The sequence below is a fragment of the Halichondria panicea genome, chromosome 12 (assembly GCF_963675165.1).
Source record: "Halichondria panicea chromosome 12, odHalPani1.1, whole genome shotgun sequence".
NCBI classification, from domain to species: domain Eukaryota; kingdom Metazoa; phylum Porifera; class Demospongiae; order Suberitida; family Halichondriidae; genus Halichondria; species Halichondria panicea.
Genome location: NC_087388.1, coordinates 3,089,115 through 3,117,056, shown reverse-complemented (window position 1 = coordinate 3,117,056; position 27,942 = coordinate 3,089,115). Strand labels below are relative to the sequence as shown.

General features: G+C 39.7%; 4 protein-coding genes across 5 annotated transcripts; 2 read left to right on the top strand and 2 right to left on the bottom strand.

The window, feature by feature from the left end:
* The first annotated feature begins 1,518 nt into the window (after positions 1-1,518).
* LOC135344939 (uncharacterized) lies at positions 1,519-13,012 on the top strand. The gene is made up of 5 exons (XM_064542229.1): positions 1,519-1,705; positions 6,613-6,709; positions 6,773-6,836; positions 6,899-8,767; positions 9,133-13,012. The coding sequence occupies exons 1-5, from the start codon at positions 1,605-1,607 to the stop codon at positions 12,795-12,797; spliced, it is 5,796 nt and encodes a 1,931-aa protein (XP_064398299.1). The 5' UTR covers positions 1,519-1,604; the 3' UTR covers positions 12,798-13,012.
* A 945-nt stretch (positions 13,013-13,957) lies between these two features.
* Positions 13,958-19,056, bottom strand: LOC135344948 (GMP reductase 2-like). 2 transcript variants are annotated; one of them, XM_064542243.1, is made up of 8 exons: positions 18,870-19,056; positions 18,623-18,706; positions 17,400-17,657; positions 16,328-16,409; positions 15,914-16,020; positions 15,617-15,659; positions 15,087-15,246; positions 13,958-14,263 (listed from the first exon to the last, which is right to left on the bottom strand). In XM_064542243.1, exons 1-8 carry the CDS (start codon positions 18,954-18,956, stop codon positions 14,083-14,085), a joined length of 1,002 nt encoding a protein of 333 aa, XP_064398313.1. In that variant the 5' UTR covers positions 18,957-19,056; the 3' UTR covers positions 13,958-14,082. The 2 variants fall into 2 exon arrangements, with proteins under 2 accessions (XP_064398313.1, XP_064398312.1); XM_064542242.1 differs by having other exon boundaries at positions 18,587-18,706; positions 18,870-19,054.
* A 26-nt stretch (positions 19,057-19,082) lies between these two features.
* On the top strand, positions 19,083-21,740 carry LOC135344951 (neuroguidin-like). Its single transcript, XM_064542247.1, has 9 exons — positions 19,083-19,125; positions 19,177-19,346; positions 19,499-19,595; positions 19,667-19,748; positions 19,799-20,040; positions 20,365-20,429; positions 21,253-21,376; positions 21,458-21,521; positions 21,574-21,740. Exons 1-9 carry the CDS (start codon positions 19,105-19,107, stop codon positions 21,582-21,584), a joined length of 876 nt encoding a protein of 291 aa, XP_064398317.1. The 5' UTR covers positions 19,083-19,104; the 3' UTR covers positions 21,585-21,740.
* LOC135344954 (programmed cell death protein 6-like) lies at positions 21,575-27,938 on the bottom strand. The gene is made up of 5 exons (XM_064542252.1): positions 27,771-27,938; positions 24,123-24,184; positions 22,299-22,487; positions 21,920-22,044; positions 21,575-21,817 (listed from the first exon to the last, which is right to left on the bottom strand). Exons 1-5 carry the CDS (start codon positions 27,830-27,832, stop codon positions 21,716-21,718), a joined length of 540 nt encoding a protein of 179 aa, XP_064398322.1. The 5' UTR covers positions 27,833-27,938; the 3' UTR covers positions 21,575-21,715.
* Positions 27,939-27,942: the final 4 nt, after the last annotated feature.

Below are 27,942 nucleotides of genomic sequence, written 5' to 3'. Positions count from 1 at the left end.
TAAAATATTTGTTATTTTTGTGCATAGGCAAGCTGACCTCCACGAAATTTTAACGTAGGCGTGGCTGTGGCGTAGGAATGCAGCTAGTGCAGGCACAAGACTAAACGAAATTTTTACTCACGAAAACCACCGTTTCTCGAGTTGAACGAATTTTTTACCACACGAAAATTACCCGCTATACGGAAGTTGAACCTGTCATGGCGAAGGTACAGGTGGACTAGCCTCGACTCCAGCCCCTTGAATAGTGGCCTTTCTCAGCGGCTTGGAATCGAGGCTACAGGTGGACTAAATTGTTTTTGTAATGTGTATGTTTTTTCCACTGGAAGGTTATCACACATGTGTGTTTTAATTAATATAAGCGTGCCTCAGGATTGGATAGCCTCGAGACCAGCCATTTGTTATCTGAAAGAACGCCTAGTCAAGTTCCAACGTAGCACTAGCCTCGATCCCAGGCCGATCCGTCTCTAATTGAACGCTTGGACCGGTAATTGCCCGCACAAGGTCCGCCCAAGGTGTATTACCCATGAATATATTACCCATGAATATATGCTATAAAACGCTGACTCAGCTGGACAAGTTGCACATTAGAACTTGACCATTATTTTCAGATAACGAACGGCTGGTCTCAAGGCTAAGGATTGGAATGCGTTAAATTTAGGGTAAGAGTTTTACGGTTGAAAAATCAGTAACAAAAACAGATACCGTATAGCGGGTAATTTTCGGGGGACAAAATATTCGTGGTTCAGCAATATTGAGACATTTCGTGGGGAATATTTTCGTGGTTGGAGCTTGCCTCCTTCACCGGCCTTTGAAAGAAGGCCTGCTATCGACTGCTTGCGCATGCGCCAAATTATTGGATTTTTCCCCATAAATATTCCTATAATACTGCAGAGAAAATAATTTCCTAAAAGTCATACACAAAGCTATAATTTATAGCTAGCTAGCTAGAGACAGAGCTGTGTAGGTTTGTTGTACTGCTATTTTCTTCTGTAGAATCAGTAGCAGTAGTATAGTAGACTTTCACCAAAGTTAGTGTTAAATGGGCGTGGCCTGTCCATAATTATAGGCTCTTATCAGCCGTCACTCCTTTCAGATGATCGTCATCCACACTGTTGCAGGCTAGACTCGCAAGCTGCCACTGTTGCATGTTCGCGTGCAACAGTGGCGGCTTGCGAGTCTAGTTGCAGGCTGTGAGTCTTTTGTTAACATAGCAGGCTAAGGGTAGCTATCAGAGAGAATGCAATCTTCAATCGAACTTTCTATCTACTTCCTTCATTAATTAAATCCACTTCCTTTCGTTGTGATGTCATAGTTTTACTGAGCATAAAATAATGATGTTATCCAAAGCCCCCAGATATTAGCGCATGCGCAAGCAGTCGACCAGGCCCACTTCCCTAGTGGGAAGTGCGGCCTGGGATCGAGGCTAGGTTGGAGCGTGCACTGCAGGTACCACGAATATTTTGCCCCCACGAAAATTACACGCTATATATACGGTACTACGATCGCTACTACAATCACTGCAGTCGCGTGACTGCATTTACTATTTATTTTGCCGGGTGTCATTTCGATCCATTGCTACTATAGAAATAACTGTCTAACTAGCTATGGCGCTGCATACTTTCGTTTGGGAGGCTGAGGGTAGTGAAGTTTTCCTTCTTGGAAGCTTTGATGACTGGAAACAGCCAGGAAGACCAATGGCTAAGAAGTAAGAAGTTGTATAGCTAGAAATTATATATCTCTATATCTGTATAATTTATGGTGTCCCTGCATGACTGTTTGGGTATTGGTAGCTACAGTTTGTGCTAGACCTAGTTTGTGCTAAATAATTATTAATTAATTAAGGTGCTTGTGATTTAATGGCCCAACCTTGGACGCTCACGTAGGATTGAGAACCACGCCATGCCATGCATATCAGGGTACGAGTTTTTATACTTAGGGTGTGATTATTAATCATGGTGGGCGTTAACGGCAAAGCTCGAATACTGTAAGCGTTCCAATTATAGAACCAGCCTCGGGTAGGACGCCCTCTTTTATAACGCCCATAATACCACCATATAAAATCATTTTGTTGGGTACATTGTTTCTAGAAAAATAATTATTTTTTACTGGTTCTATAATTAGAACGTTTACGGTATAGTACTACTTACTGGCTCATTCATATCCACGCCTTCAGCTTGAAATCTGATTGGGCTATAAATTTTCTGCAGTGAGACAAACCCTCTTACTAGCTGAAGGTAAATTTATGTGCCTCTCTGGCTACTTTGAATAGCCCAGACCCCAGGGGTATCTCGACACCATTATTATTACCTAGCAACGAACCACCCGCACTAATTATGCCTCGAGGCGTAGCCGCACGAGGGATACGGTAAAGCTGACTGTGTGTGTGTCTGTGTGTGTGTGTATTCCAGCTATAACTGCTCAACGGTTGCAATGTAACGAAAACTAACAGCTTCTATAGGCTTCTAGCCACGTTCTCTTGGATTTTGATTCGTGGATTAGCAAACTAAAGCTTCTTTCTCGAGTTATGGCTAGTTTGACTCACATTGAAGGCTGTTGCAGTCTCTTCAGAATCTTTCATAGCATCATCTGTCCGCACAAACTTTCTATTCAACATATGAGTTAGCCTTGCACTAAAACACTAGCTTTTTGTTAGCTACAATACTCAGAAAATATCTTTTAAAACAGCTAGCTAGCAGTAGCCATTTGTGAAATTGATCTCTTTGGACACACCCTTTAATTATTCCTGTGGATGTAATGCGCATGCGCGCTCATTCCCCATGTGTGAGAAAATAATATCCCAAGATCCTCCTGGCAGAATCATCTTTGTCTTGAGGGCCTGGTATATAAGCCACAAAACACTACCATATAACAATATAGATAACAATATGCATGTACACAGGTCTTTTCTTCTTAGATATTATATACACTGAACTACAGATCCTGGAAGAATCAATTTTCTTCTTTCTTGAGATCCTGGTAAGCCACATAATACAACAATAGATGCATGTAAATAAGTCTTTTCTTCTCAGTGACTTTATATAGATAAGCTAACTTTAATACTAATATAACACTCTAATACTTTTAAGCGAAAGCAAAAACATGGCGAGAGGCATTAGCACAGCGCCAGCTTGAACACTAGTTATAATTAGTCATAGATTGAAACATACTCAAACAATAATTAAGTGTGTGTTAAGGACTAAAGACACTATTATAAGTGTTCTCTATAAGATCTGCAGAAACTTGTGTGTGAGGTCCTATTGGCAGACGCCCTTTTCCCAGGAAATGCATACACTTAGGCTACAAATTCAATGATGTTCACTTAATTGTGTACTAACTAGCCTAAGCAAACCCTATCAGGGCTACAAATGGTAACGTACCACTGTCCATGTCCAGAAACATGGTCTCTAGCTTGACCTCTGAAAGGTAGCTTCCTATCTACATGTAGTTATGATCCTCCTTTAACTCACAAAGCATTGATGTTCTCGCTTTTTAGCTGCCCTAAAACCTCCCAGAGGCCAGAGGGGAAGGGTTAACCAACTGCAACCCAATCCCCAACGATCTCCTTTTTCTGGGGAGTTATCAGTGCATACTGTGGTTTACTAGATTCTTGCCAGCCATTGCAGTGCAAACTACATACAGCACCCTAAGCTGAACTATACCGTAGACTCTCGCTAATCCGGCTCTCTGAAGTACGATCACCTCCATAATTATACTTGTTATTTTTTGGCACAGATTGCTTGATCTTTACTATGCAAAACTCGCCCTGAAATGCGGCCACTCGCTTGCTATTAGATTCGACGTAGGACCGTTATTTAGCCGTGGCTATGTTTTGAAATATACAGCTACCTCGCTATTCCGGTCAACCTGCACGGGTGACCGGATAAACTACTGTACTACTCTATCCTAATGATGCAATTTGAGAATAGGGACCACTTAATTGGCTTGATCGAGATCTCTGTACATGTATGTGGTGATAGAGCACACAAACGCCTACGCAATGCTATGCTAAGTGTGTACATACCTCATTCTATGACTAAGTTTATGATCGTTTGAAGTTGGTTGCTATGAAATTGCATTATTGAGAAAAACCGCCATTAAAATAGTAAGGCAGAAATAGTAGGATTTTATATGCATGGTTTCCATGCAGTTATAGTGCAATAATAATTATTGTTTTAAAGTTACGGTAAACCGTTTGCTCATTAATTATTCATGAGCTAGCTAGATCTAGTAATCGTAAGATCCAACTGAAACGGAGATCGAGTAGACATTTCGTGGCTTAAATAGATACTTTTACTAGATAGCTACAGTGCAACAACCAAAGAGAGTAGAACTTTTGTTTTTTTACGTTTTTGTGTATATCTTCTAAACTAAATGTGATTGGATCAATTTGAGTGCAGGTACTGAAGTTCAACTATTGGCGCTTCCAGTGGACCACCACCTGTTACATCATATGACATCATCATTCCAAAATGGCTTAGGCATGGAACTATCTTATATGTTTGAGTTAAGATCTGAAATTTGTTGTGCAAGTACTTCATTACCTTGCACATCTTTTGAGTTCAAGCAGAAGTGCAGGCTGTTAGCTAGTAGGTTCTGAGATACACAGAATTTTGCAAATTTTTAGTAGAGTTAGGCATTGATTTTTTGAGTTTGTGCTAGTTAAGGTCTGATTTTTGAGGAGCATGTACTACAATAGTATACTTTTCATTTGTACTAACTTACAGGAGCTAGACCAGTCTCTTTGCTAGAGCGGCCCTTTTTGTCAAAAATGATTTTGCTGCTCTTTGCCCATTTTGTGACGTAGCAATGATATTCATTGATTTGTGACATCACAAATCATCTTGTCTTTATTTGCTACATCCAAGCTCATGTGATGTCTAACCTGGCAACTACACCCAGTTGATCAGTCATATGTGTCACAGGGGCGTGGCAATTTACACTACTACGCAGCTAAACTCACCATTTTTGACAAAAAGGGCCTCCCCTCTAGCAAAGAAGAGACTGATCTAGCTCCTGTAAGTTAGTACAAATGAAAAGTATAGATCTACTATTGTAGTTCGTGCTCCTCAAAAATCAGACCTTAACTAGCATAAACTCAAAAAATCAATGCCTAGCACATTTGCTACTAAAAATTTGCAAAATTCTGTGTATCTCAGAACCTACCAGTAGCCTGCACTTCCGCTGGAGCTCAAAAGATGTGCAAGGTAATGAAGTACTTGCACAACAAATTTCAGATCTTAACTCAAACAAATAAGATAGTTCCATGCCTAACATATTTTCCAATGTACACATATTCTAGCAGCCATTTTGGAATGATAATGTCATATGATGTAACAGGTGGTGGTCCACTGGAAGCGCCAATAGTTGAACTTTCAGTACCTGCACTCAAATTGATCCAATCACATTTAGTTTAGAAGATATACACAAAAACGTAAAAAAAAACAAAAGTTCTACTCTCTTTGGTTGTTGCACTGTAAGTACAGTCTACTGTCTACTGTATATGCAGGGCGGCTCAAAGAGATGTTTTGAAAAAGGCTACTGAAAGCTCACAAAAGGCTGTTATCCTTGGCTCTGACTGTAGTTAGTCTACATAATTATTATTACTTCGTTTATTTAATAGCCTGGAAAGAAAAAAACGCTTTGAGTCACCCTCCAGAATCGTAACAAGCATAAGAGCAAAAACACAGAACTAGAAGTGTTTTTGGACGTCTAAAATGACTACTATAGTCTGTGTTGTTTCTAGTAACTTGATGATCGCTCAGAGCTTCCACTGCAAGATGTTTTGAAGATTGATACTTGTCATACAGAATGATACACCTATTATATATGTGCCACAAACTTCTACATGTAGCATATAGCATTTATAGTTCACAAAAATCAACAAGAAAACCAAACGTATTACCGTAACTGACAACGAAGTACATTACATGGCAATTCGTGCTACAAGCGGTTTAATTATTGACTGGGTAGTAGATATACATAACCAATACGTTCATGCAGCAGCAGTTTTGTTATCATTTGTTTCCTCAACCGGACCGTTTCTAGCCTGGATTTTCTTTCCACGTTGGAGTGTATAGACAGCCTCGAATAAAACCGGGGCGACACAGATGGTTTATTCGAGGTCATTTCCGTTTCCAATCCTTTATCTTTGCTGTGCGTGAGTGCACCAAGGCAGAATAAGCTATAAATTGCTGTGACTTCTTGACCGCACTCATTAATGCCTTTATGGTGCGCATGCGCAAGCGAGGTATACGGTAGTATTGTGTCTGTGTGTGTGTGTACGTGTGTGGTGTGTGTGTGGAGTGCTACAGTTGCTCAAAGATCAATGAAGTATAAGTAAGAATTTCTATAGGCTTCTATATAGCTACATGTAGCTATAGTAAATATGGCTTCCACGTGCAGAAATGCTTGAGTTAATATTCACTGAAGCTACTATTTGAGAGCGGCTGCTAATCATTTTGCTGGTAATTAATGGAGGCTACTATTTGAGAAGCGGCCTTTATACAGGAGCGTCCTCTGGTCGAGCATTATAGTCAGTTCGTATTGATTTTCAATGTATCTGTATGACAGTTATTTACGTTACCATCGCATCAAGTATAATTATAAATACAGAGGTGAACAAGGATTCTACATCAAAGTTTCTCTGCCTGTTGGTCAATACCAGTACAAATTTCTGGTTGATGGTGTCTGTCGTTATGACCCCCATAAAGTAAGCTAAACCCTAAACCATATACTTGTACGAATTAATTATTGCTATTATTTTCAATTTTAGAAAGTAGTCTCTGATGAGAATGGAGACTTCAACAATACTTGTGAAGTGAATCAAAGTGCAACAGGTACAGGAATGATCAATATCTTATGGTTGCCTCCTTAGTAATTAAGCTTTACATTTTTTCAGTGGTACACAGTGAAAACATAGAACCAGTTACAAGCGCAATACAATGTTGCTCAACTTTGCAATCTGATTCAACAAAGACGCCACAAACAGTCAAAATTACTTGCCTTCCAAAAAGTGTAACACAAGATGTGCTCACTAAACTGGTAGAGGAACATGGAAAGCTTGTTAATAAGCCCTTTATTCAGGGCTCCAAAAACAAGTATGCCTGGGTAAACTTTAAGTCAAATGAAGGTGCCGAGAGAGCTGTGACACATCTTAATGGTTATTGTATGGATGGCAGGACTATAACAGCTTCCTTAAAACAACCCTTGAACACACTAGCACCAACTGATCAACAACTTCCGCATCATTTATCACAGAAGTCTGTCATTCTGGATGGTGACATACCACAGAAAAAGAAAGAACTGTTAAAACAACCTTCAAATACACCAACTGATCAACAACTTGCACATCAAGTATCACAGAAGCCTGTCGTTGTTGATGGAACTGACTTACCACAGAAAAAGAAAAAACAACCCTCGAATATTCCAACTGATCAACAACTTGCACATCAAGTGTCACAGAAGCCTGTCATTGTTGATGGAAGTGACTTACCACAGAAAAAGAAAAAACAACCCTCGAATACACCAACTGATCAACAACTTGCACATCAAGTGTCACAGAAAGTATTGAAGCCTGTCATTGTTGATGGAAGTGACTTACCACAGAAAAAGAAAAAACGTCCCTCCAATACACCAACTGATCAACAACTTGCACATCAAGTGTCACAGAAAGTATTGAAGTCTGTCATTGTTGATGGAAAAGACATACCACAGAAAAAGAAAAGGCACAAGAGCGTTGCACGTATTAACTCTGCAGCTTCCAACAAGCCTGAATATGATCAGAAGTGTTCGTCTGTTGACAATCTATTACTTAGAATCAAGTATGAGCAAGAAAGCACTGGAACAAAATGCAAAGAACGAATTTCTCAGCTCAAACAGGAGCAAACTCAGATTCTGATTCCGAAAAAATGCTCATTAACTTTATTTCAAACATTGCAAGAGAAAAAGACATCAATAGCACTTGAGATGTCAGAGATTCAGTGCAGACAATTTGAGTTTAACACAGCCTGTGAAAAATTGTGTGAATTTGCTCGCAGCTATAGCTTACCATCTCCTCCTCCAGAACTATTTGAAAGGAGATTAAAGTGTGAATGCTTGAGGTATAATAAAGGACTTCCGATATACTCACATCGACAGCAGATAATGGAAATTATCAGAAATAACCAGGTTAGCATTCTAACGGCAGAAACTGGCTCTGGAAAAAGCACACAGCTTGTTCAGTACATTTATGAGGATGGCTTTGCAAGTGCAGGTGTTATTGTGTGCACACAGCCGAGAAAGGTGGCTGCTATCTCTCTTGCTAAGTATGTTAGCTCAGAAATGTTTGCCTCTCTTGGAACAATTGTTGGATACAAAACAGGCATCCATGGTAACTATTCAGAGGATACTGACATGCTATACGTAACTGATCACACTTTACTAAATGAGTGTGTTGAAGATCCAACATTTTCCAAGTACTCTTGCCTGATAGTGGATGAAGCTCACGAGAGGAACCTGAACACTGATGTGTTACTAGCGTTCATCAAGCGTTGTCTTCCAACACGCCCAGACCTTAGAGTAGTCATCACATCAGCTACTATTGACCCAAAGAATTTTGTGCAGTACTTCGGCCAGGATTGTCCAGTAAAGACTGTGCCAGGTCGATTATTTCCTGTAGATGTGACGTACTGCCCTATCACAACCAGTCAGAACTCGCAAAGAGGGATGCCTGTGTATGTTGCTGGAGCAATAGATTATGCCGATACACTGCACAAGAATGAACCCCCAGGTAGGGTTGGTAGATAATGCTTGAGCATAGTATGCACATGTTTTTGGTGAGAATTATGCTGGCATGATGGGCACCTTTAACAATTATGGGAATATAGGCAGGTTTAGGTCTTAGTATAAACAATTTGTCATTACTTTGTAGAAATACTGGTGGATAATTATCTCCTTGGCATTCTATATCATAATGTTATTAAGAGATAGAGTCGTGCATGTGGCCATTTTGATGTGACAACATGGGGTGTGGTTTGTGTTGTACTTTGGAGGAATGTGGGAATAAGGCGATTTGTAGGCAATTTAAAAAGAACCTGAGCATAAAAAATAATAGGTAAAATCTCGAGCATATTATCTACCAACTCCTACCCCCAGGTGATATCCTTGTCTTTCTTACCTCCCCTGGTGAAGTCGAACGTGCTTGCCAGACATTGGAAATGCGTACTAAAAACACAGCTTGTATTCTGCCTCTACACGGTAAGCTGCAACCAGAAGATCAGCAGAAAGTTTTCAAGGACTATCCTCAAAGAAAAATTATTTTTTCCACTAATGTGGCTGAAACATCGATTACCATTCTTGGAGTAAAATACATTGTGGATTCCGGTGTTGTCAAGGAACTATGCTTTGATGCGAAGAAGAACATGAACTCTCTTGAAGTTCGAGATATTAGTAAGAGCTCCGCTGAACAGAGAAAAGGTCGAGCAGGACGAACAAGTGCGGGAAAGTGTTACCGTCTTTACTCGGAGGACACATACAAGAATATGTCAGAAAGAATGGTTCCTGAAATACTACGAGTGTCACTGGCTGGCACAGTTCTTAAGTTGCATGAACTTGGAATCACAGATGTACTCGGTTTTGACTTCATTGAAAAGCCGGAAGAAGCTGCTCTGATATATGCTGTTGAAACTCTAGAGTTCCTTGGTGCTGTGTGTAACGGCAGGCTCACAAATATTGGCAGATCAATGGCTGCACTCCCTGTTGATCCAAGACTAGCAAAGATTATACTAGATGGATTTGTTGAGAAAGCTGGGTCAGAAGCAATTGCCATGGCAGCTATTTCCTCCCTAGCTAGCACTATTTTCTTTCGAGGTGGAACGGATCAGAATAAGGAGCAAAGTGATTTGTTGAAGAGCACATTTTGCGTCCCTGAAGGCGACCAGCTAACTGATTTCAATGCCTATTGCCAATGGGTATCTAATTCTCGTCAAGAGCGCAATGCTTGGTGTGTGAAAAACAGTATTAATGCAAAGAGCATGCGTATCGTAGACGAAACGATCAAAGATCTCACTGTGATAGTCAAGAAACAGCTAAAAGTACCAATTGCTACAAGCACCTTATCTTTCGAAAGGGCAATAGACAAGGTAGCTAAACTCTTCTTTAAATCATTTGCAAACAATCTATGTGTGTTTCTTGGGCATGAGAAAGTTGGTTACTTTAATCCAAACCTTCCAGACGAGAAGCTTGTCATTTTCCCAGGATCTTCTTTGTGTAAACTGAATATCCAGCCCAAGTTTCTCATTTATGAAAAAACTTTAAGAACCTCTCAGCATTTTCTCCTTCAAGTTTTGCCAGTAAGAGAAGAGTGGGTGGAAGAAGCACTTGAGTCTGGACTGATACGACATCACCCCATGAAATGTGAGCAGTTTACAAACTTAGAAGTATCACCATTTGTTGTTGAGCACCTTGGAACATATGTACTTGACACTGTTGTTCACAACCAAAGGTCTCTCTTTGATCATCCTACATTTACTTCCCTGAATCGAGTTCAGATTGATGCTAGTCAGAAGAATGGTACTCTGAAAGTCTTTGTACAAAACAGTTTTCGTAAACTGGTGCAGAAACACCTGGAGCACTATATAAGTCACATCAAACTTGAGCTAAATATGTTCTGTTCTGAGGCTGGTGTAACCGCAGATGGTGACAATGTCAGAGTGCTTGTTGGAAGTGGAGGCGTTACTGTTAAAATTCTGATGCCTCATCAATATCGCTGTTTGGTTGCTAAGGGGCCTGTAACTGGTAATTGGAATGAAGAGCTCACAAAAACGCTTAGCGGTTGTGGCGCCATCCAGAAACAGGTTTTCACAAAAGAAAGGCGCTTATTCGTGACTTTCTATGATTCTAATGATGCCGAAAAAGCAAGTAAACTAACGACCCCAACTGGAGTTTGTATCCAGCCGATTCTCCCAAGAAAAAAAGATCGGTTTAATGTATCTTATCTTACTATAAAGATGGAGTGGAACAGAAGAGACCGCAAAAACTTTGTGAATCTTGATTTCCGAACACCTCATATAACTACAATCTTTACTCATCTTTCCGACCATGGTGCTGCCATTGCTGGTGTGGTATTGCGATTCCGAATATCAAAGCATAATGAATGCCATATTTACACATCAAATGTACCCCCTCAAATTCCTGAAGAAGCAATCCGAAATGAGTTTGATATAATTTTGACCCCACTAGGCTACCCTAGAGGCAGTTATGATGTGATATTTGCTTACACAAAAGTATTTGAAACTACCGAAGAAGAGCATGAACTGCTGCAAGAGACTCTACACAGTCTTATGGGTCCCATTGCTAAAGAAAAGTTTAACCTCAAACTTCTAATGCCTGAAAATTATCACAAGTTTTTTGTAGCCTTTGTGAATTTTACAAGCATTGATGAAGGAATGACAGCAATAGATACATTAAATAATGCTCGCATTAACTACAAGCCAATCAAAATCCATCGTTTTCTTTCGTCAAGCATTAAATTCTCCCCAACACTGTACGCAGCTGTTCAGAAATCGGTGTACGAAGCAACTGAAAATGTCAAAGCTGACTATAGGTCCGTAAAGGTAACCAACTCCAAGAAAGGAGACGTTGTAATTGTAAAGGTCGAATCAAGTAATCCAACTGAATTCGTTGCAGCTTTAAAAGCATTGAACTCTGTTCTACAGCCAGATGTGATAGAATGCTCGGACCAACTTCGTTTTGAGTACATGAGATCAAAAAGATGTGAAGAAGACATAAAGAAAATTGAGGAGATCAGCTTAACTGTTATTCGTAGGGATTTTCGACTCAAATGTATTAAAATGTATGGTATAAAAGAAAACATTACAAAAGCTAAGGCAGAATTTGACAAATCTCTTTCTTTTGGAATTGGGATAAGTTATTATGAAATTGAGTTGAAGAAAACTGGAAGACCTCCTGGACTTTTAAAATTCCTTATAACTACATTCGGAATTGATTTAAGATTGCTTATGACACAGTCCGGAATTGAAATGGTTAGAGTTGACATTCGCAAACAGATACTAATTCTTTTTGCCTCTGATACCGGATACAAAGTGCTTACGGATATTATTGAGCAATTTTGTGAAGAAAATTCCACCAATACTCCGATTGTTCATTCCCTTGCTGGTGATGTTATGTGCTGTGCTTGCTACACTCTAATCGATGACACGGAAAGTGTATATAGACTTGAGGACTGTGGACATGCGTACCACTGTGAGTGCGTAGAAGCACAGCTTACACCAAATACAATCACAATTCCAATCCAATGTGCTGCTGAAGGATGTTCTCGTCCATTTGTATGGCAAGACTTTGAAAATCTCAAATCAAAGGGAAAATTGAATCTACAGACAGTAATTACAGAGTCTGTCCGTGCATACATAACAGCAAACAACGATCAGGTGCACAATTGCCCCACCCCAGATTGTGGTATGGTTTATACTGTCACAGAAGAGGGGCAGTGTTTTTTGTGCAATCACTGTGGTGTACTGACCTGCACCAACTGTCACCAACCTTTCCATTGTGGCCTTACCTGTGCACAAAATGAATCTTCTGGTAATCCTGATGAAGGATTGACTTCTTGGTTGCAGGACGATGCAGAAAACAGGAAGCTTTGTCCTAAGTGCAACACTCCAATCGAGAAGTATGGAGGATGTGCTCACGTGGCTTGTAGAAGTTGCAAGTCGCACATTTGTTGGCACTGCCTTGCCTTTTTTAGCAGCTCAGGAGAGTGCTACGGTCATCTTCATCAGTCCCATGGGGGATTCACGTAAACATAATTGTAAAACTACAACATGTAATGAATTATGTGTAGTTTTAGTTGAATCATAGATTGAATAGTTAGTCTTCAATCTATGGTTGAATGTACATTATTTAGCTGAAAATTTTACTAAAAAGTTTGTCCTATAATTATATTATGTACCTACGTAGCTATACATTTGGTGTACCAAGTTCTATGTAAACTTGCGTAAACTGATTGCATAATGTGCTGCACCTTTCCTTATAGACTGACTTCGGATTAATAAGTAAAATTGAAAACTAGTTAGGATTGGCAGTGGGTTTGCGTGTACACGTTTAGCAATTAATATTTCACATAATTATTTTAACTCGTGTACAATAGTTATTTTTGGCAAGTACAATCTTAACACCTGAGTCAAAATAATTATAGCCTTGATCCCAGGCCGCACTTTATCACACCAGTGAAGGAGGCTAGTTGTCGACAGTGATATGTTATTTTCGAGGCATTGAATTTTGAAGTTTTTGCAAATTGACCTCAAACCTTAATTGAAGAATTTTGCGAATAATATTATTGTTGACGTAGCAGTATAATTATTGAAAAAAAATTTCTGTAAGAGTGTGATAATTTAAACCTATACATCAGCAAAATGTTTTAGTTTAAGCAATCTAGTGCCTTACTGAAAGACATTTACACCCTAGCTATAAAATAGCTGTGACGCTTTTTGTATCTCAGAAATCATGTCCTTCGCTCATAACAATACGAGCTTTCCAATACCGTATAGGCGAAATTTTCGAGGCACTATATTTCGTGGATTGGCCTCTAAACGCCATTTTGTTGCACAATGTTCGTGGAATGACTGCTTATCGGAAGCCACGCCTTTAAATATTTGCATGATAGCAGGTAATTCTAATTAAAGAACAATTTTCGTGTAGAATTCTAACCCACGAAAATTTCGCGCTATACGGTATTAATTTTCAGCTGTGCCTTAACTGGCTACCATAATTATAGCTCTGGTAATAGAAGATTAAAAGAAAGCAATACAGTATAATAGTCTGTCCATTGGTATAGTCTGTCCATGCATCACATGCAGTATCAAACTATAGTACCCATCAGTCTATAATTATGTCTATGTGTAAAAACACGTATATCCACAACAGGTATCTTTCACAACATAATTATGTACATATCGCATCATTTATCCTCAGACGAACACATTAATTTATGCAAACTGTGATCATCCACTGCACCTATGGACAATAATAATAATCATACATACATTTTCAAATAGTTAGAATTTATATCATGTTGCATACACCTACTTAATTAAATATTTGGTTAATCTGCTGAGTAACACGAATAAAGGTGGTCCTTCGACTGAGCTCTTTGAGTTTCTGGGCACCGACGTAAGTACAAGTAGATCTCACACCACCCAGGATGTCCTGTATGGTGCTATTAACGTCTCCACGATATTCCACCTCCACTGTTTTGCCCTCAGATGCACTGCAAAATACCAATGTATGGTATCATTATAATTAGTGACAATAGACTAGTTGCGCATACAACTATGGCAAGGATTACCGTGATGTCACGACTGGCCTGCTCTAGAAAGACCACTTCACTCAGCAGTCAATGTAAAATTGCACTGCACGCGCTTTTACCAGGTAGAGCTCATTTATATAGATTATATATGTATGTGTATCTGTTTAAGCAACATACTGTACAACCAGACAGTAATACGTCGAGTTTGTAAACGATAAAATAATTAAGATAAAACATGGTGAAGAGATGCCTGGCAAGACCTGCTGCCTATGTTACAAATATATAATTATAACAAGGATCCCCAGATCTGCTTGCACTACTTTCCAGAGAGTGGTTGGCAGTGTTAGAACATCAAGAACATGAAGTAACAATTATGACAGTCGTTTCAAGGTACTTTCCTGGTGGAGATGCAATTAAGAAACTCCTATATAAATGTTGTTAGAATGTTAGACTGCATGGGTAAAGTGTCTTTGCATAGATACTAGCTATACAAACTATTAAGTAGAGTAGCTACATGCACTCTATGAACAGATTTTTCTATTTGAAGAGAGCTAGGCCTTCAAAAAGTAAAAAAAAAAACTAGCCATAATTTTGCAATCCAGAATTTAATATCAATCGCTCAGTAGTTATAATTATATATATATACAGCAAAAATACACAGACACACACGAACACACTCAGACAATGATGGCACTGAGGCATAATAATACCTTGAGTTCAAGTTGAGAAAGCTACAATTATACACAGAAATAACGCATGCACTAGCTGTATTGTGAGGCCTTACCGATATTCTTTGACTCCACCGTGGTACTTCTTCATGGCAGTGGATGAGCTCATTCCATAAAATGTCTTGAATTTCTTACCATCTTTTTCAACTATCTCTCCCCCACTTTGATCATGGCCAGCAAACATACCGCCCAACATCACAAAGTCGGCCCCAGCACCTATATGCACCAATAACGTAGTGAGGGGCACATAATTATATACAATCTACTGGCCATTTGCTTATAAAGTAGAACCTCGATTAACCAACCGGCTTGGCAAATTTCTCTACAACAGGGATTAATAATCAGAAAATGGGCGTCCCCCTTTAATGGATATATGCACCATTTACAGGTGTTATCATAGAGGCATACGTTCGTGTGCGCAGACGACCCCGCGCACTAAATTTTAAGGCGTGTATATCGGCATATTCCGTTATTTGGCCTACCTCTGGAACCACGGTGTACGAGGTTCAATGTACTGTACAGACAATACATGTAGATCATGTTAGAATTCTCCACACTCATATCAATGTGTGCCGTTTTCACTCACCAAATGCTTTAGAGACATCTCCAGGACAAGTACAACCCCCATCCTACAAAATATGTGTGTGTGTAAAAGACGAGGTACAACAAGTGTGCGTCTAAAGGCATGTGGCCATGTCATGGGTTAGGGTTAGGGTTAGCATGCATGGTTTTGCTGAATCTGCATTAAAACTAGCCTCTGTCTATATAATTTTATAGTGATATTATATATGCCTTCTGCTTTTGAATGGTTTACTAACTAGGCAGGGCTTGCAAACAAACTCTTTACATTTTTCCGTACTGTGAACACAAAATAAACACATACGGAAATGATATGTCCACCGAGACCATGTGCAGCATCAGCACACTCTATGACTGCACTCAATTGGGGATAACCAACTCCAGTCTTTTTTCTGGTAGTGCACACTGAACCTACATGTAAGTATACACTGGCAAACGTAGAAGGTGTGATGGGTTGAACTACAGTACGTGTACATGTACTTACATGCTAAAAAAGTGAATACTTAAAGATACATGAGTGGCACTGTGCAAGCCTGAATGTGTTTTGACATACAAATACAAATTACAGCAGGGCCACCTAGGCTATTTTATTCAATCACCAATCAGAAATTTCGTAATTAGTATACAAAAAGAAGCATCCATACAATGTAGGGTATTCAGTTTCATGATAAAATTTCACTTGCACTTGCATGTACGTATCGAAATGTCTGAGCCTTACCAGGTCCTATTCCCACTTTGATGATATCAGCTCCACTAAGGATAAGCTCCTCCACCATTTCTCCAGTCACTACATTACCAGCCTAAAAAATGGGGAGAGCCCAAAGAGCTGTAATGAACATCCACGACATTATACTGCAAGTAGGTATAATTATGATTGTACGCATGCACACATCTAAACAAGATAAGTGATTACGGTATAGCGAATATACTAGTAGCTTGGCGAGCATTATATTTGACGAATGAAGTAAACGGTAGTGTGTTTGTGTGTGTGTGTGTATGTGCCTGTCTGTCTGTCTGTCTGTGTAGAGACTGCTACAGCTGCTCAAGGAGTGCAAGTAAGAGTTTCTATAGGCTTGTCAAGGATTTTAATTGTTTGATTCTTGAGTTATGCCTATTTGGAATGCCATCGCAGCCTTTTCAGAACAGTGCGTAGCAAAACTTGTCCACGGAGCTAGTGTTGCTACTCTAAGTAGTTAGCTCGATCTGCACTAGAATGATAGCTATTGGTAGCTGCAAAAATAGTTTGGCCAAATCGCCAAACTATTTTTGTTGTCAAATAATTATATGCTACTGTATTACACCATCGCAAAGTTCGATGCTCGCAAAACAAATGAGCATCGAACTTTGCGAGGGTTGATCAATTCGCATAAATTAGTACTGGTAACAATTATACTGTGCATCAGATGTATTCGGAAAGTAAGGTAACTTCCTGTATGAAACGCGTGATCAATAATAATGTTGCTGCCTCAAGGTAAGTGGAGGCTCCAGGCGCTCGGATTGGTCAGTTACCAAGCAGGAAGTCCCGTTACTTTCCGGAATACATTTGATGCAGGTAATGCTTAGTTCGATACTATAGATCTTATTATGGTCTCTTGAGAGTGTGCATAGAAATCATTTAGTGAAGGGATCTACACTGTAGCTCACACGACTTGTACAATTGTACTGCACATAATTCACTCGCCACAGTGACACTCGGTAATTAGGGCTCAAGTGTGAATAATTATAAATGCTAGAGCTAGAGCTCTGTATAATTAAAAGTGGACATCCAGTTCGTACAGCACTGTACTTACAATGATCGTGTGGTTGGGAAAATCCTTGCGTGTTCTCCGCACAAAGTCTACGAAGTGCTCCGAGTATCCATTAGCGACATCTAGACAGATGTACTGGACGGAAGGAACAGCCTTAATAATCGCGCTCAGTTTCGTATAGTCGACATCCCCACTGCCACTACTCACAGCTACATTCTTCAAAATAGTTGGATTTTCATCAGCAAATTTGGCCCATTCTTCAGGAGAGTAGTGCTTGTGGATGCAGGTGAAAACATCAAACTGCAGAACATTGCATGAAACATCATGGCATTGAAGAACCTTAATTTCCATGCACGCATTATAGTTTTGTATGGAGCGCCATAGAGGACAAAATTCATGTCTAAGAATTGTACATCATCGACCTTGTTCATTTGATGTTTGATGTCGATGTCGATGATCGAAGTCGTGATAATTAATGTGGTAATGGTCGATATTTAATTGGTGATGATCGATGTACAAAGTGATGGGATACATCGGACATAGCCTCGAGACCAGGCCGATTACGTATTTTAATCGGCCTGGATTCGAGGCTACATCGGATACTGATAACAGATGTTAATGTTGTTGTAAGCTAGCTAGCTCGAACAAGAGATAGACCAACAAAAGATGCAAGGAAAGCAATAAATGGGTGTGGGGAGACGAGTTTCAGTCCTATCTAGCATGCGCTATGCATTCTTTCTGTTGCAAAAAATCATGCAACACCAATCCAGTTGTATATCCCTTTACGTAATGCTTCCTTGCTTCTCTGCAGCAAGCTGAGCTCTGCTTGCGGTTAGAGGCGCGGCTAATATTAATGATATTCATATTATTTTAGTACCACGATACATGTTAGATATATAGGCGCTGAGCCCTTTTGAAGGCGGGCCACGCCCATCTATTGGTAGGTCTATCTCTTCTCAGAATGCCAGTTCAAGCTTACAACAACAACATCTGTTATCAGTATCCGATGTGTATCTCATCACTTTCCAATCATCACCCAACGCATTGACCAATACCACATCAATCATCACATCCACTTTCATTATTACAACGCATCGACCATTACCACATCAATTATCACGACTTCGATCATCGACATCGACATCAAACATCAAATGAACAAGGTCGATGATGTACAATTCTTAGACATGAATTTTGTCCTCTATGGCGCTTCATAGTTTTGGACGCACCTGCCCAAGGGCAAGAGCCATTTCAAAAGTGCCTACTGTGTCCATGTTGGAGGCCATCACTGGAACACCATTATAATGCTGCTTTGAATTTCGGAACACAAATTCACGGCATAGGTCCACCTGCAGCATGCACACAAAATAAAAGATCAAGATCACTGTATACCTACTGGTACATGGTACTGGTACATGCATGGTAGACATACAGTATACAGAATACATCATGACAATACATGACATCTTGTTGCACGTTACCTAACTCTTATTATTTTATTAATGAGCTTACATCAGCTCTACTCCTAAGGGTGCTTCTCTTTGGTCGGAATAGGACATCCTTGAAATCCAATTTGATGTCTGAATCCAAACGAGGCATCCTGCGCGCTCAGTAATAAAATTTAAAGGTGTACTACATGTATACTGTGATCGTAAAGTGATTATAGTAGATCTCTAGTCTATTGATCGTCTCAGTTAATAGTGAAACACGTGTAGATCTTGTCTATATAGGAGTCTCAAAGTTGGAAATGGAGACACTAGGTGTCAAGGTATAATAAATAAGACCCTTTAATTGGCTCACTATAATAATGATTTTATAGATGTTGGCCCAAGATCTTCCAAAGGGACACCAGTTGTTGAGTGAAATCACAGACAGGGTGAAGGCCGTCAGAGAGCACGTAGCCAAGATAAGAGCACATGCTCTGACTGGAGGTCACAAGCCTGAGGCTGGTATTAGCCTGCTAGAATTGAAGTTTCAGTTATTACTGAGGTATAACTTACTAATAGGTCGAATTACGGTACCCACACCATCCCAATATTAAAATCGAGTGCCACCTATGAATGTTGAATTGTACCCACTTTACCACCGGCTGGTTTTTACACTTGCAGGTAGTCACTAGTTTTAAATTTTTATACCTGCAGTTACCTGGTCAACATTGTGCAAGTGGTGATGATGAAACTGAATGGACAATCAATTAATTGCACTCCTCCCTTACATAGGATAGTGGAGATCCGAACAGTGAGTACATGCACTTCTGTTCTATGTTGTTATAATAAACAAAACTACTTCTACCTCCTTGTCTGTATAAGGTACTAGAAAAAATTCGACCTTTGGATCAAAAACTCAAGTATCAAATGGAAAAACTCGTGCGAACAGCAACAACTGGAATGGGTATGACGCAATAATTAATATGTACGTATTACTATTGATACCTACTCCAGCGTCTGCTAGTGATCCTCTACGCTTTAAACCCAACCCTTCCAATCTGGTGTCTAAAGTTGACGAGAGTGAGAGCAGTGATGAAGAACGACCAACCTCAAATCCTAAACTCTACATGCCTCCAAAAGTGGTGTCTACTCCCTATGATGAGAATCCAGGCAGGCGGGAAAAGAAAAACAGAAATCAAACAGCTCTAATTGAGGAGCTTAAGGAAGAAGTACTAGATATGCCAAGTGAAGTGAAGGTTTGTGGATTCAATCACATACTTGAATTACGTACATGTATTAATTACACCTCGGTGCGCATGCGCAAGCGAGGTATACGGTAGTGTATTTGTGTAGACTGTAGTATCTAAATGACTGTTTTGTCGGCCGTTGTCCATGTGATTTAGAAGCCCTAAGGCACTGATTTAGTATCCAGAGCGTAGCGAGGGTACTACAAGTGGCTGAGAGCTTCTAAATCATTATTAATTAGTAGCTTTATAATATTATGTTATTTAGCTTTGGCACCTCCACCGAGGTGCATCAGCACCCGCTTTCATATTGTATGGCTTTTCTCATATCTGCAGACATCTATGGTAGTTGGTGGACTTCAAAAACGAAGAGAACTTGCTAGAGAAAAAGACTTGGAGCGGTATGTAAGACATATTTTTGTGTATGGCACAGCATGCATACGTACGTGTTACCATTATGGTTAGTTAGTAATTACGACTTTAGTAAATGATTTTATACCGGTGTCAGAGAAAATAATTGATTCCCTAGCTGGTCACTGATGGCATGCGTACCAGGATTAGATCAACGTTAATTAAATTACATAAAAGGCGTATATAGCGCTCATGAGCAAAGCATGCAGAAAAGGCAAATTAGTTCATGCAAGAGAAAATGCAGATCCTCTATTTTACCCAAATCTATAATTATACTTCTTCCCATAAAAATTAATACTTATGTTTTTTTAACTTGTTTGAACTGGAGTTAATCTTTGCAACGTACACACCAGTACATAGAGCATTAATTCCTTATAACTATGGAATATAGTGTTTTAGTTACTATAATTATAGTGTTGTGAGCATAGTATAATTATAAGGAACACACAATATGCTTGCATGCAAACTCAAGTCCATTTTTTACCGTATTACTAGAACGTTTTGCGAGCATCAAACAATTCGCAACAATAAAATCGCAAAATCAGCTCTGGAAAATTATTGCTGAGATAGCATTATTTTGCACAATCGTGAAAACCTAGCTGTAGCTTGTATGAGCTATAAAGAAGCAGTTAGCAAAGCTCCAATTAATTGTAGCAAGAAATGACTCGTAGAGCATACATAGCTGAAACCTCCCAAGGAAGACCACTTCTCTATAACGGCCAAAAGGCTATTCCCCAATGGTGTCCGTTTTAGAGGTTCCACTGTATATTATACGGTATGACACTCAATCTGTCTTTTTTGCTGTTTCTGTAGGTTTGAAGAGAATAATATGATGAGGTTATCTCGCAAAAGGAAGTCACATGACACAGGTCGTAGCAACCGACAAGAGCTGGACGATTTAGCTGAATTTTCAGAGTTGAAATCCATCACTCAAGATGTAAGAGCTATACATGTATAATAATTATATATAATTTTAGACATAAAAAATTTAATAATGTAAAACTGTTGTCAATTGCAGTTTGGGGAGTACCCACCAAAGAAGAAAAGTAAGAGTAAACGAACTTCCAAGAAAAAGAAACGAAGTAGGAATAATGTTCAATATTATTATTGTACCTATAATTACTTTTTATGCAGGTTTCCGTTGAAGAAATAGACTTTTCAAAGCTAGATGTACAGATGCTTTAAATAGCATTGCCAGTCCTAAACATACAATTATAGTGATCATGCAACTATTCTAAGATTGTCCTTTAAAAATAACTTTATATAATTAATTTGTTCATGCTTTGAGACTGAACACCAAAGTGAGAAACTGTTCATAGTTGATAGAAATCCATCCATTCCTGTTAGTGTCATACGCCTTGAATGAGTTGGTTAGGGTCTGTATAATACAGTAGAATAAATAAAATTACCAGATATAGAAGAGCACAAATAACATGAATAATATCAGCTCATCCTGTACATGAAATGCATTGGACTCTACCTGAATAACGGCACAGCATTGGATGAAATCATCAAAAGCCACATTGCCTCTTCCGCTCCGGTCGAATTTCCTGATAAGCAGGTCATAGAACCGGTCAGAAAGGCGGTACCCAAAGTTAGTCAGAGCTGAAAAGATCAAAGATTACAACACAGATAAAGTTCGCTATAAGAAACGTATAATTATAATTATCTACATTGTTTTACAACCACTCTTTTCTTTTTGCTGCTATGTACATGTGGACCTCGTCAATGCTTATTTCTCAGAGTACACCTAACCTAGCTAGCATATATTTTATTCAGAGAGTAAAATAATTATAGAACACCTGTAACAATTTTACATGTAAATGTACACAATGAACAATACCGCACTCCGTATATACCTGTTTTCAACTCGACCTTATCAATGGCCCCAGAGTTATCTTTATCATAACTTCTGAAAGTGGATTGCCAGTCTGTCACATACTTCCACAAGGAACCAAACTCTTGAAAGTTGATAGTGCCTGTACGGTCCTTGTCGAACATACCTATCATCAAACGAACTGTTTCTGGGTTGAACGTAGTCCAGGAACCTGTAATGTGGTAAAATAATCACTTTGGACTGAATATGCAGACATAAATGCATGCACATCAATCTATGGATACACTCCTGATGGTATGTATGTATAGCGATATTGGGCACAAAATATGGAGTGGAAAGTATTTCTATAGCTTCGATATCTAGTCACGTTTTCTATTCGTGGATTTGCAAAACATTAACATGTACAGTGGAACCTCCCATTAACGACAACTGCAACCACACGCTATATAACAGCCTAAAGCTCAGGACTAGATTGAAACTACAATGTAAAGCAACCTCTCAGGAGCGACCACCTCTCTACTCCGTATAACGAGCAGCTTTCTAGTCCCCAACAAGCTTTAAGCTATGGAAAATAACCTCCCAGAATGGACAACCACACCCAGAATTAGAGCAGAAAATTATTGCTGACATAGCATTATTTTGCACAATCCTGAAAACCTAGCTGTAGCTAGCTTGTTCCTACAGCCTTTTCAAAGCTTGTATGAGCTAAAGAAGCAGTTAGTAAAGCTCCAAGATTCATTTGCAGCAAGAAATGACTCATAGCTAGAGCATACATAGCTGGCAATTGAAACCTCCCAAGGAAGACCACCTCTCTATAACGGCCAAAAGGCTGTTCCCCAATGGTGTCCGTTTTATGAAGGTTCCACTGTAATTTAAACAAGTGCATGTATAGCAATTCCAACCAAAAGTGCCGCAGCTCTAGCCTCCTTCACAGGCCCTCCTCTTTCTGTTCTTTGTCACAATAAGAATTAAGAAGAAAATTGGAGGAACAGAGAAAGAAGCTACAAAGAAAAAGGAGAGCCTGCCTTGCTAAGTCGCATGATTCGATCCCTACTGAGTAGACAAATTTTAATGAGCGTGGGCGAGAGAAAACCTCAATAACTGTCCTCCCACACAATTACTTGAGCGCATTTACTAGGACATAATCCGTACTGGAGTGTATAATTTTATGAACAGTGGAGTCAGCCTTCTTAGACCTTTAGTCAGTATATAGAGGAAGTATGAAAGACTAGAAAAGACTAGAGTAGACTAGCTACTGCTGTAATAATAATATATCTACTAGTCAAGTGGGTCTGTCAGGAAAAAACTGAGATCTATATCTAGATCTTTAGTCTTTACTAGGTAAGCCCTCGTCTACGATGTCTCCACACTTGGATTCTGGCGTACTATCTAGGACGCTAACACAATGCGTAGGCATACTGTAGCTTTTTGCTCTGTCAGGCTCCTAGCGAGTAATTTTCGTGGGGTAAAAAATTCGTTTAACTCGAAAACGGGATTTTGTCATTGCCTGCACTGCATTCATACGTTCCGGTAAGCCACGCCTACATTAACATTTCGTGGAGGTCAGCTTGCCCACGAAAATTACGAATTTTTTACCCACCCAGCTAGTGATTGCCCACGTTCATTTTCACTTGTCTATCGTCACGCGACTTAGCAAGGCAGGCTCTCCTTTTCTTTGTCTTTTCCTTCTTTCTTTCTTTGTTCCTCTAATTCATCCCGTATTGAACTATTGTGACAAAGAACAGAAAAAGGAGAGGCTGCGAAGGAGGCCACCGCAGCTCAACAAATCAATTATAAATACATGTACATATAGGTTACAGTACCATTATGGTATAAATCGACAAACCATTTGATAGTGCTTGCTGCAGTTCATCAGATGAGATAGCACCACTCCTGTCTTTATCAACTCTGTCGGGGAAAATAAGTATTAGAAATGGAACGTGGACATTTTTACATTCAGTTATGAGCACACTGTAAGACCTCGATTGTACACACGTCCACTGTCTTGGACAAATGTTCAAGCAAATCATGTGAGGCAAGTGAAAGGAGGTTGCATGGTCACACAATTAATATCTCAGTTTACGTCCACAGAGAAGGAAGAGAAGATATGCGGAAACTTACAGAGAAAAGTAGTTAGCCATACGAGTAGTATAAAATGATGTTTTAACAATACCCAGTGACAGAAAGTGAGCAGTGTATAGTCGTACTGAGCCAGAAACTCAATCAGCCCCAAACTTTTGAGTTTTTTCTGCACTTATTATGCCTCAGTGCGCACGCGAGGTATACGGTAGTGTGTTTGTCTGTCTATCTGTGTGTGTGTGTGTGTGTGTAGACTGCTACAGCTGCTCAAGGATCAATGAAGTGCAAGTAAGAGTTTCTATAGGCTTTTAGTCATGTTTTCTTGGATTTTAATTCGTGGATTTGCAAAATAATGCTTCGTTCTCGAGATATGCCTAGTTTTGTTTACTTGGAATGCCATTGCAGCCTTTTCAGAAGTAGTGAGCTCTGCACTAGAACGCTAGCTACTGGTGGTTGCAAGAGTGAGAGAAGAGAGCTGCAAAGCTCTGCTGATGTCACTATAATTTTAGACTTGGACTCTGGCATCGATCGTTTTTAACAACAATCATGGTCGATCATTACGCACCCACTTCTTGAGTTTTTTCCCTGTGATTCTGGATTCTCTGCCTGCAGTAAAGCAAAAATGTTCATCATGATACAAGCTAATGCTAATAACTAGAGCACTAAAGTGCAAACCCTCAGCTGGTGACATGATAATAAAGAAACCAGATGAGTGATAATGGCTGCAGTACGTATAGGATCCAGAGTCAGTCAACAACCAGTCACAACTCTACTTTCTTGACCCTATTCAATTGTTTCTAGTACGGGATCACTTCAGCTGAAAATACATAATCAAGCCTTGACTACGTATTTTCAGCTGAAGTGATCCCATACCTTGACTCAAGGCAACGTGGCAAGTTTAAGCTTCTTAGCTTTTGCTCGCTTTTACTTGACAAAGAAGCTTTAACATCAAAATCTGCTACTATTTAAACCAAGATATTGTTGTGTGAAGACTATCTATGCTGTAAACGCAGTGCTATGGCATCCAGGTGAGTAGATATACTTGTTACAAACAAACAAACAAACAAACAAACAGACAAACTAGAGCACTAAAGTGCAAACCCTCGGCTGGTGACATGATAATAAAGATAATGCAGTGCATGTATATGACCAGCACAGCAACTCAATAGCTAAACACTGGAGGCATGGCATGCTGAAACATTGAGTGGTACATGTCACATGAGACATGCACTGTGGACTGGGATCACAGCAAAGAAGCCTGGAGTCGTAGGCTAGGCTTAGAGAGTCCTGTCAGGCTGGAGTATATAGGATCCAGCAACCAGTCACAGTTTTAGTTCCTGGTACAGGATCACTTCAGCTGCAAATACGTAGTCAGCAGAGGTAGATAATTCTAGCTTTCTACTTAGTGACCCTGTTCCATTGTTCCTGGTACAGGATCACTTCAGCTGTAAGTAACCCATGTGGAAAATCACAATGTAAATAGGGTATCTCGAATAAAGGCCGCGTGTAGTTAGCAGCTGCCAACGGGCAAGTTTAGCTTTTGCTCGCTTTTATCATAGATTGAAGAGTTAGAGGGATAGGAAACGGTTTGTATCTCGAGTAACATCCGCGCTACGCTGCGGTTTAATCGAGGCCATCACAACAATATCTATTTCTACACTCAGTGCATAATAAACTACAAGTAACTGTGCTTAGTCCGTGCAACTCACTTATATTTCAAGGTCTATACCTATTGTAGTAGTCATAACCAGCACGCTTACACGTTACATGTTCCAATAGCTCTAAAACAGCCTTGGGAACATATAACTTTATTGGAAAGTCTCTTTTTACTGGGTGTGGTCAGTCATTAGCAAGTACTACACGTGGCTCATGGACTAGGCGTGTTTTAAGTTGCTGAAAGAGATTATGTCTCGAGGAAACACAGCTTTGGGAGTTACCCGGCAAAAGTGTGCTTAATAGCCTCGTTCATAGGGCGTAGCGCGGATAATTTTCGAGGCTCCACTGCAGATTCAATGTAAAATCATCACGTGCACCACTCCGTTTCCTATCCCTCTCTCTTCAATCTATGCTTTTATTCGACAAAGAAACTTTAACATCAAAATCTGCCACTATTTAAATCAAGATATTGTTGTGTGAAGGCTATCCATGCTGCAAACGCAGCGCTATGGCATCCAGGTGAGTAGAGATTCTCGTGACAAACAAACAAACAGACAAACAAACCAACAGACTACTATACCCGCTGGCCGCGGCACGGCCTCGGGTAACAAACCAACAGACTACTATACCCGTGGCCGCCCACGCGCGCCTCAGGTAACCAGTAGCTTTATTACATTATGTTTGCCTTGACACCTCCACCGAGGCATCAGGACCCGCAGTGCTTTCATTAGCCTAGCTTCCCTTTCTTTCTTTGACTCCTATTATCTTATATGATAGTTTTAATATACTATGACACAGGATGCAAGAGAGATGAACGCAAAAATGCAAGAGTGATACAGTAGAACCTCGATTATCCGGACAGTTCCAGAAGCAGGCCAGATAAGTGAATATGCCGGATAATCGAATAGATAAACCACGCCTTGATCCACCCACTTTATTGTCCTCTTGCTTTATACCCACTTTATTGATAAACAGCAGTGCCACATGGTTGTCTGCGCATGCGCAGAAGATAAGCAGGCATGTCTCCATGGTAACAGCTGCACCGCGCATGCGCATTTGAGGGACACGCCCATTTTCTGATTATTAAAAAAAAAAACTGCCAAGCCGGATAACCAAGGTTCCGGATAAGGCCACTCCAAGTGATACTCTGGTTTCTGGTCCACCGCCCACATCAGATTTTATTCTTGGATTTCTATCTCATTATTTCTACTACGCATGCGCAGAATGGTCCATGTGGTACAAAATAGTGTGATAATGATATTCATTTGCAAAATAATGAGTTCATAAGGTGAAATTTATAATGACATAATGAGAAAAGCCGCCCGCCTACATGCAATTAGAAAAACTTCAGGACCAGAAACCAGAGTGTCACTTGGAGTGGCCTAACCGAGGTTCTACTGTGAAGTGCTGACTCATCGGGTTGGGTGGGTTTGGGTCACTTTTTAGAGGGTACAAAGTTAAATATAACTCGTGACCAACTTTGTACTATACTGTCAATGAGAAACAAGGTCACATGTTTGAAGCAGCAAAGCAGATCAGCAAAACATACTGCACCCCACTCAAAAGCCATAAACTTATATAAAAAAGGCCTACTACCGCGTTCAGAATGGTCTACGATCTCTCCTACCCCTGAAGTCACATAATTATGAGCAACATATCACACAGCAGAAGTACAAGCAGGTAAATCTATACAGAGACTTAATAAATTATTTATTATCATAAAGTATGTGTTGCTTCTTGCTTTATAGCGTAGACTTACTTCTGAAATATACCCCAGAGAAACTGCTGATTAGGAGGAGTAGGCTGAGGAGCGTAGGCCATCTTCAGTTGTTAAGTTCCAAGCAGAATATCAAAATTGATATGATGTATATGTGTCCGTATTGGTAATACAAATCTAAAGGTTAAAGGTTAGCTATTAATTTTCTTCAAAT

Coding starts and splice junctions, on each gene's coding strand:
- LOC135344939 (XM_064542229.1), top strand. CDS start 1,605: ATGGCGCTGCATACTTTCGTTTGGGAGGCTGAGGGTAGTGAAGTTTTC. Junction 1,706..6,612: donor GGAAGACCAATGGCTAAGAA/GTAAGAAGTTGT, acceptor TTATAAATACAG/AGGTGAACAAGGATTCTACA. Junction 6,710..6,772: donor GTCGTTATGACCCCCATAAA/GTAAGCTAAACC, acceptor TTTCAATTTTAG/AAAGTAGTCTCTGATGAGAA.
- LOC135344951 (XM_064542247.1), top strand. CDS start 19,105: ATGGAGACACTAGGTGTCAAG. Junction 19,347..19,498: donor AAGTTTCAGTTATTACTGAG/GTATAACTTACT, acceptor TTATACCTGCAG/TTACCTGGTCAACATTGTGC. Junction 20,430..21,252: donor AGAGAAAAAGACTTGGAGCG/GTATGTAAGACA, acceptor CTGTTTCTGTAG/GTTTGAAGAGAATAATATGA.
- LOC135344954 (XM_064542252.1), bottom strand. CDS start 27,832: ATGGCCTACGCTCCTCAGCCTACTCCTCCTAATCAGCAGTTTCTCTGG. Junction 24,185..27,770: donor CTCTGGGGTATATTTCAGAA/GTAAGTCTACGC, acceptor TTTCCCCGACAG/AGTTGATAAAGACAGGAGTG. Junction 21,818..21,919: donor AATGCTGTGCCGTTATTCAG/GTAGAGTCCAAT, acceptor TGTATTATACAG/ACCCTAACCAACTCATTCAA.
- LOC135344948 (XM_064542242.1), bottom strand. CDS start 18,956: ATGCCTCGTTTGGATTCAGACATCAAATTGGATTTCAAGGATGTCCTA. Junction 16,021..16,327: donor CAAAGTGGGAATAGGACCTG/GTAAGGCTCAGA, acceptor ACTTACATGTAG/GTTCAGTGTGCACTACCAGA. Junction 14,264..15,086: donor GGTGGAGTCAAAGAATATCG/GTAAGGCCTCAC, acceptor GGTATTTTGCAG/TGCATCTGAGGGCAAAACAG.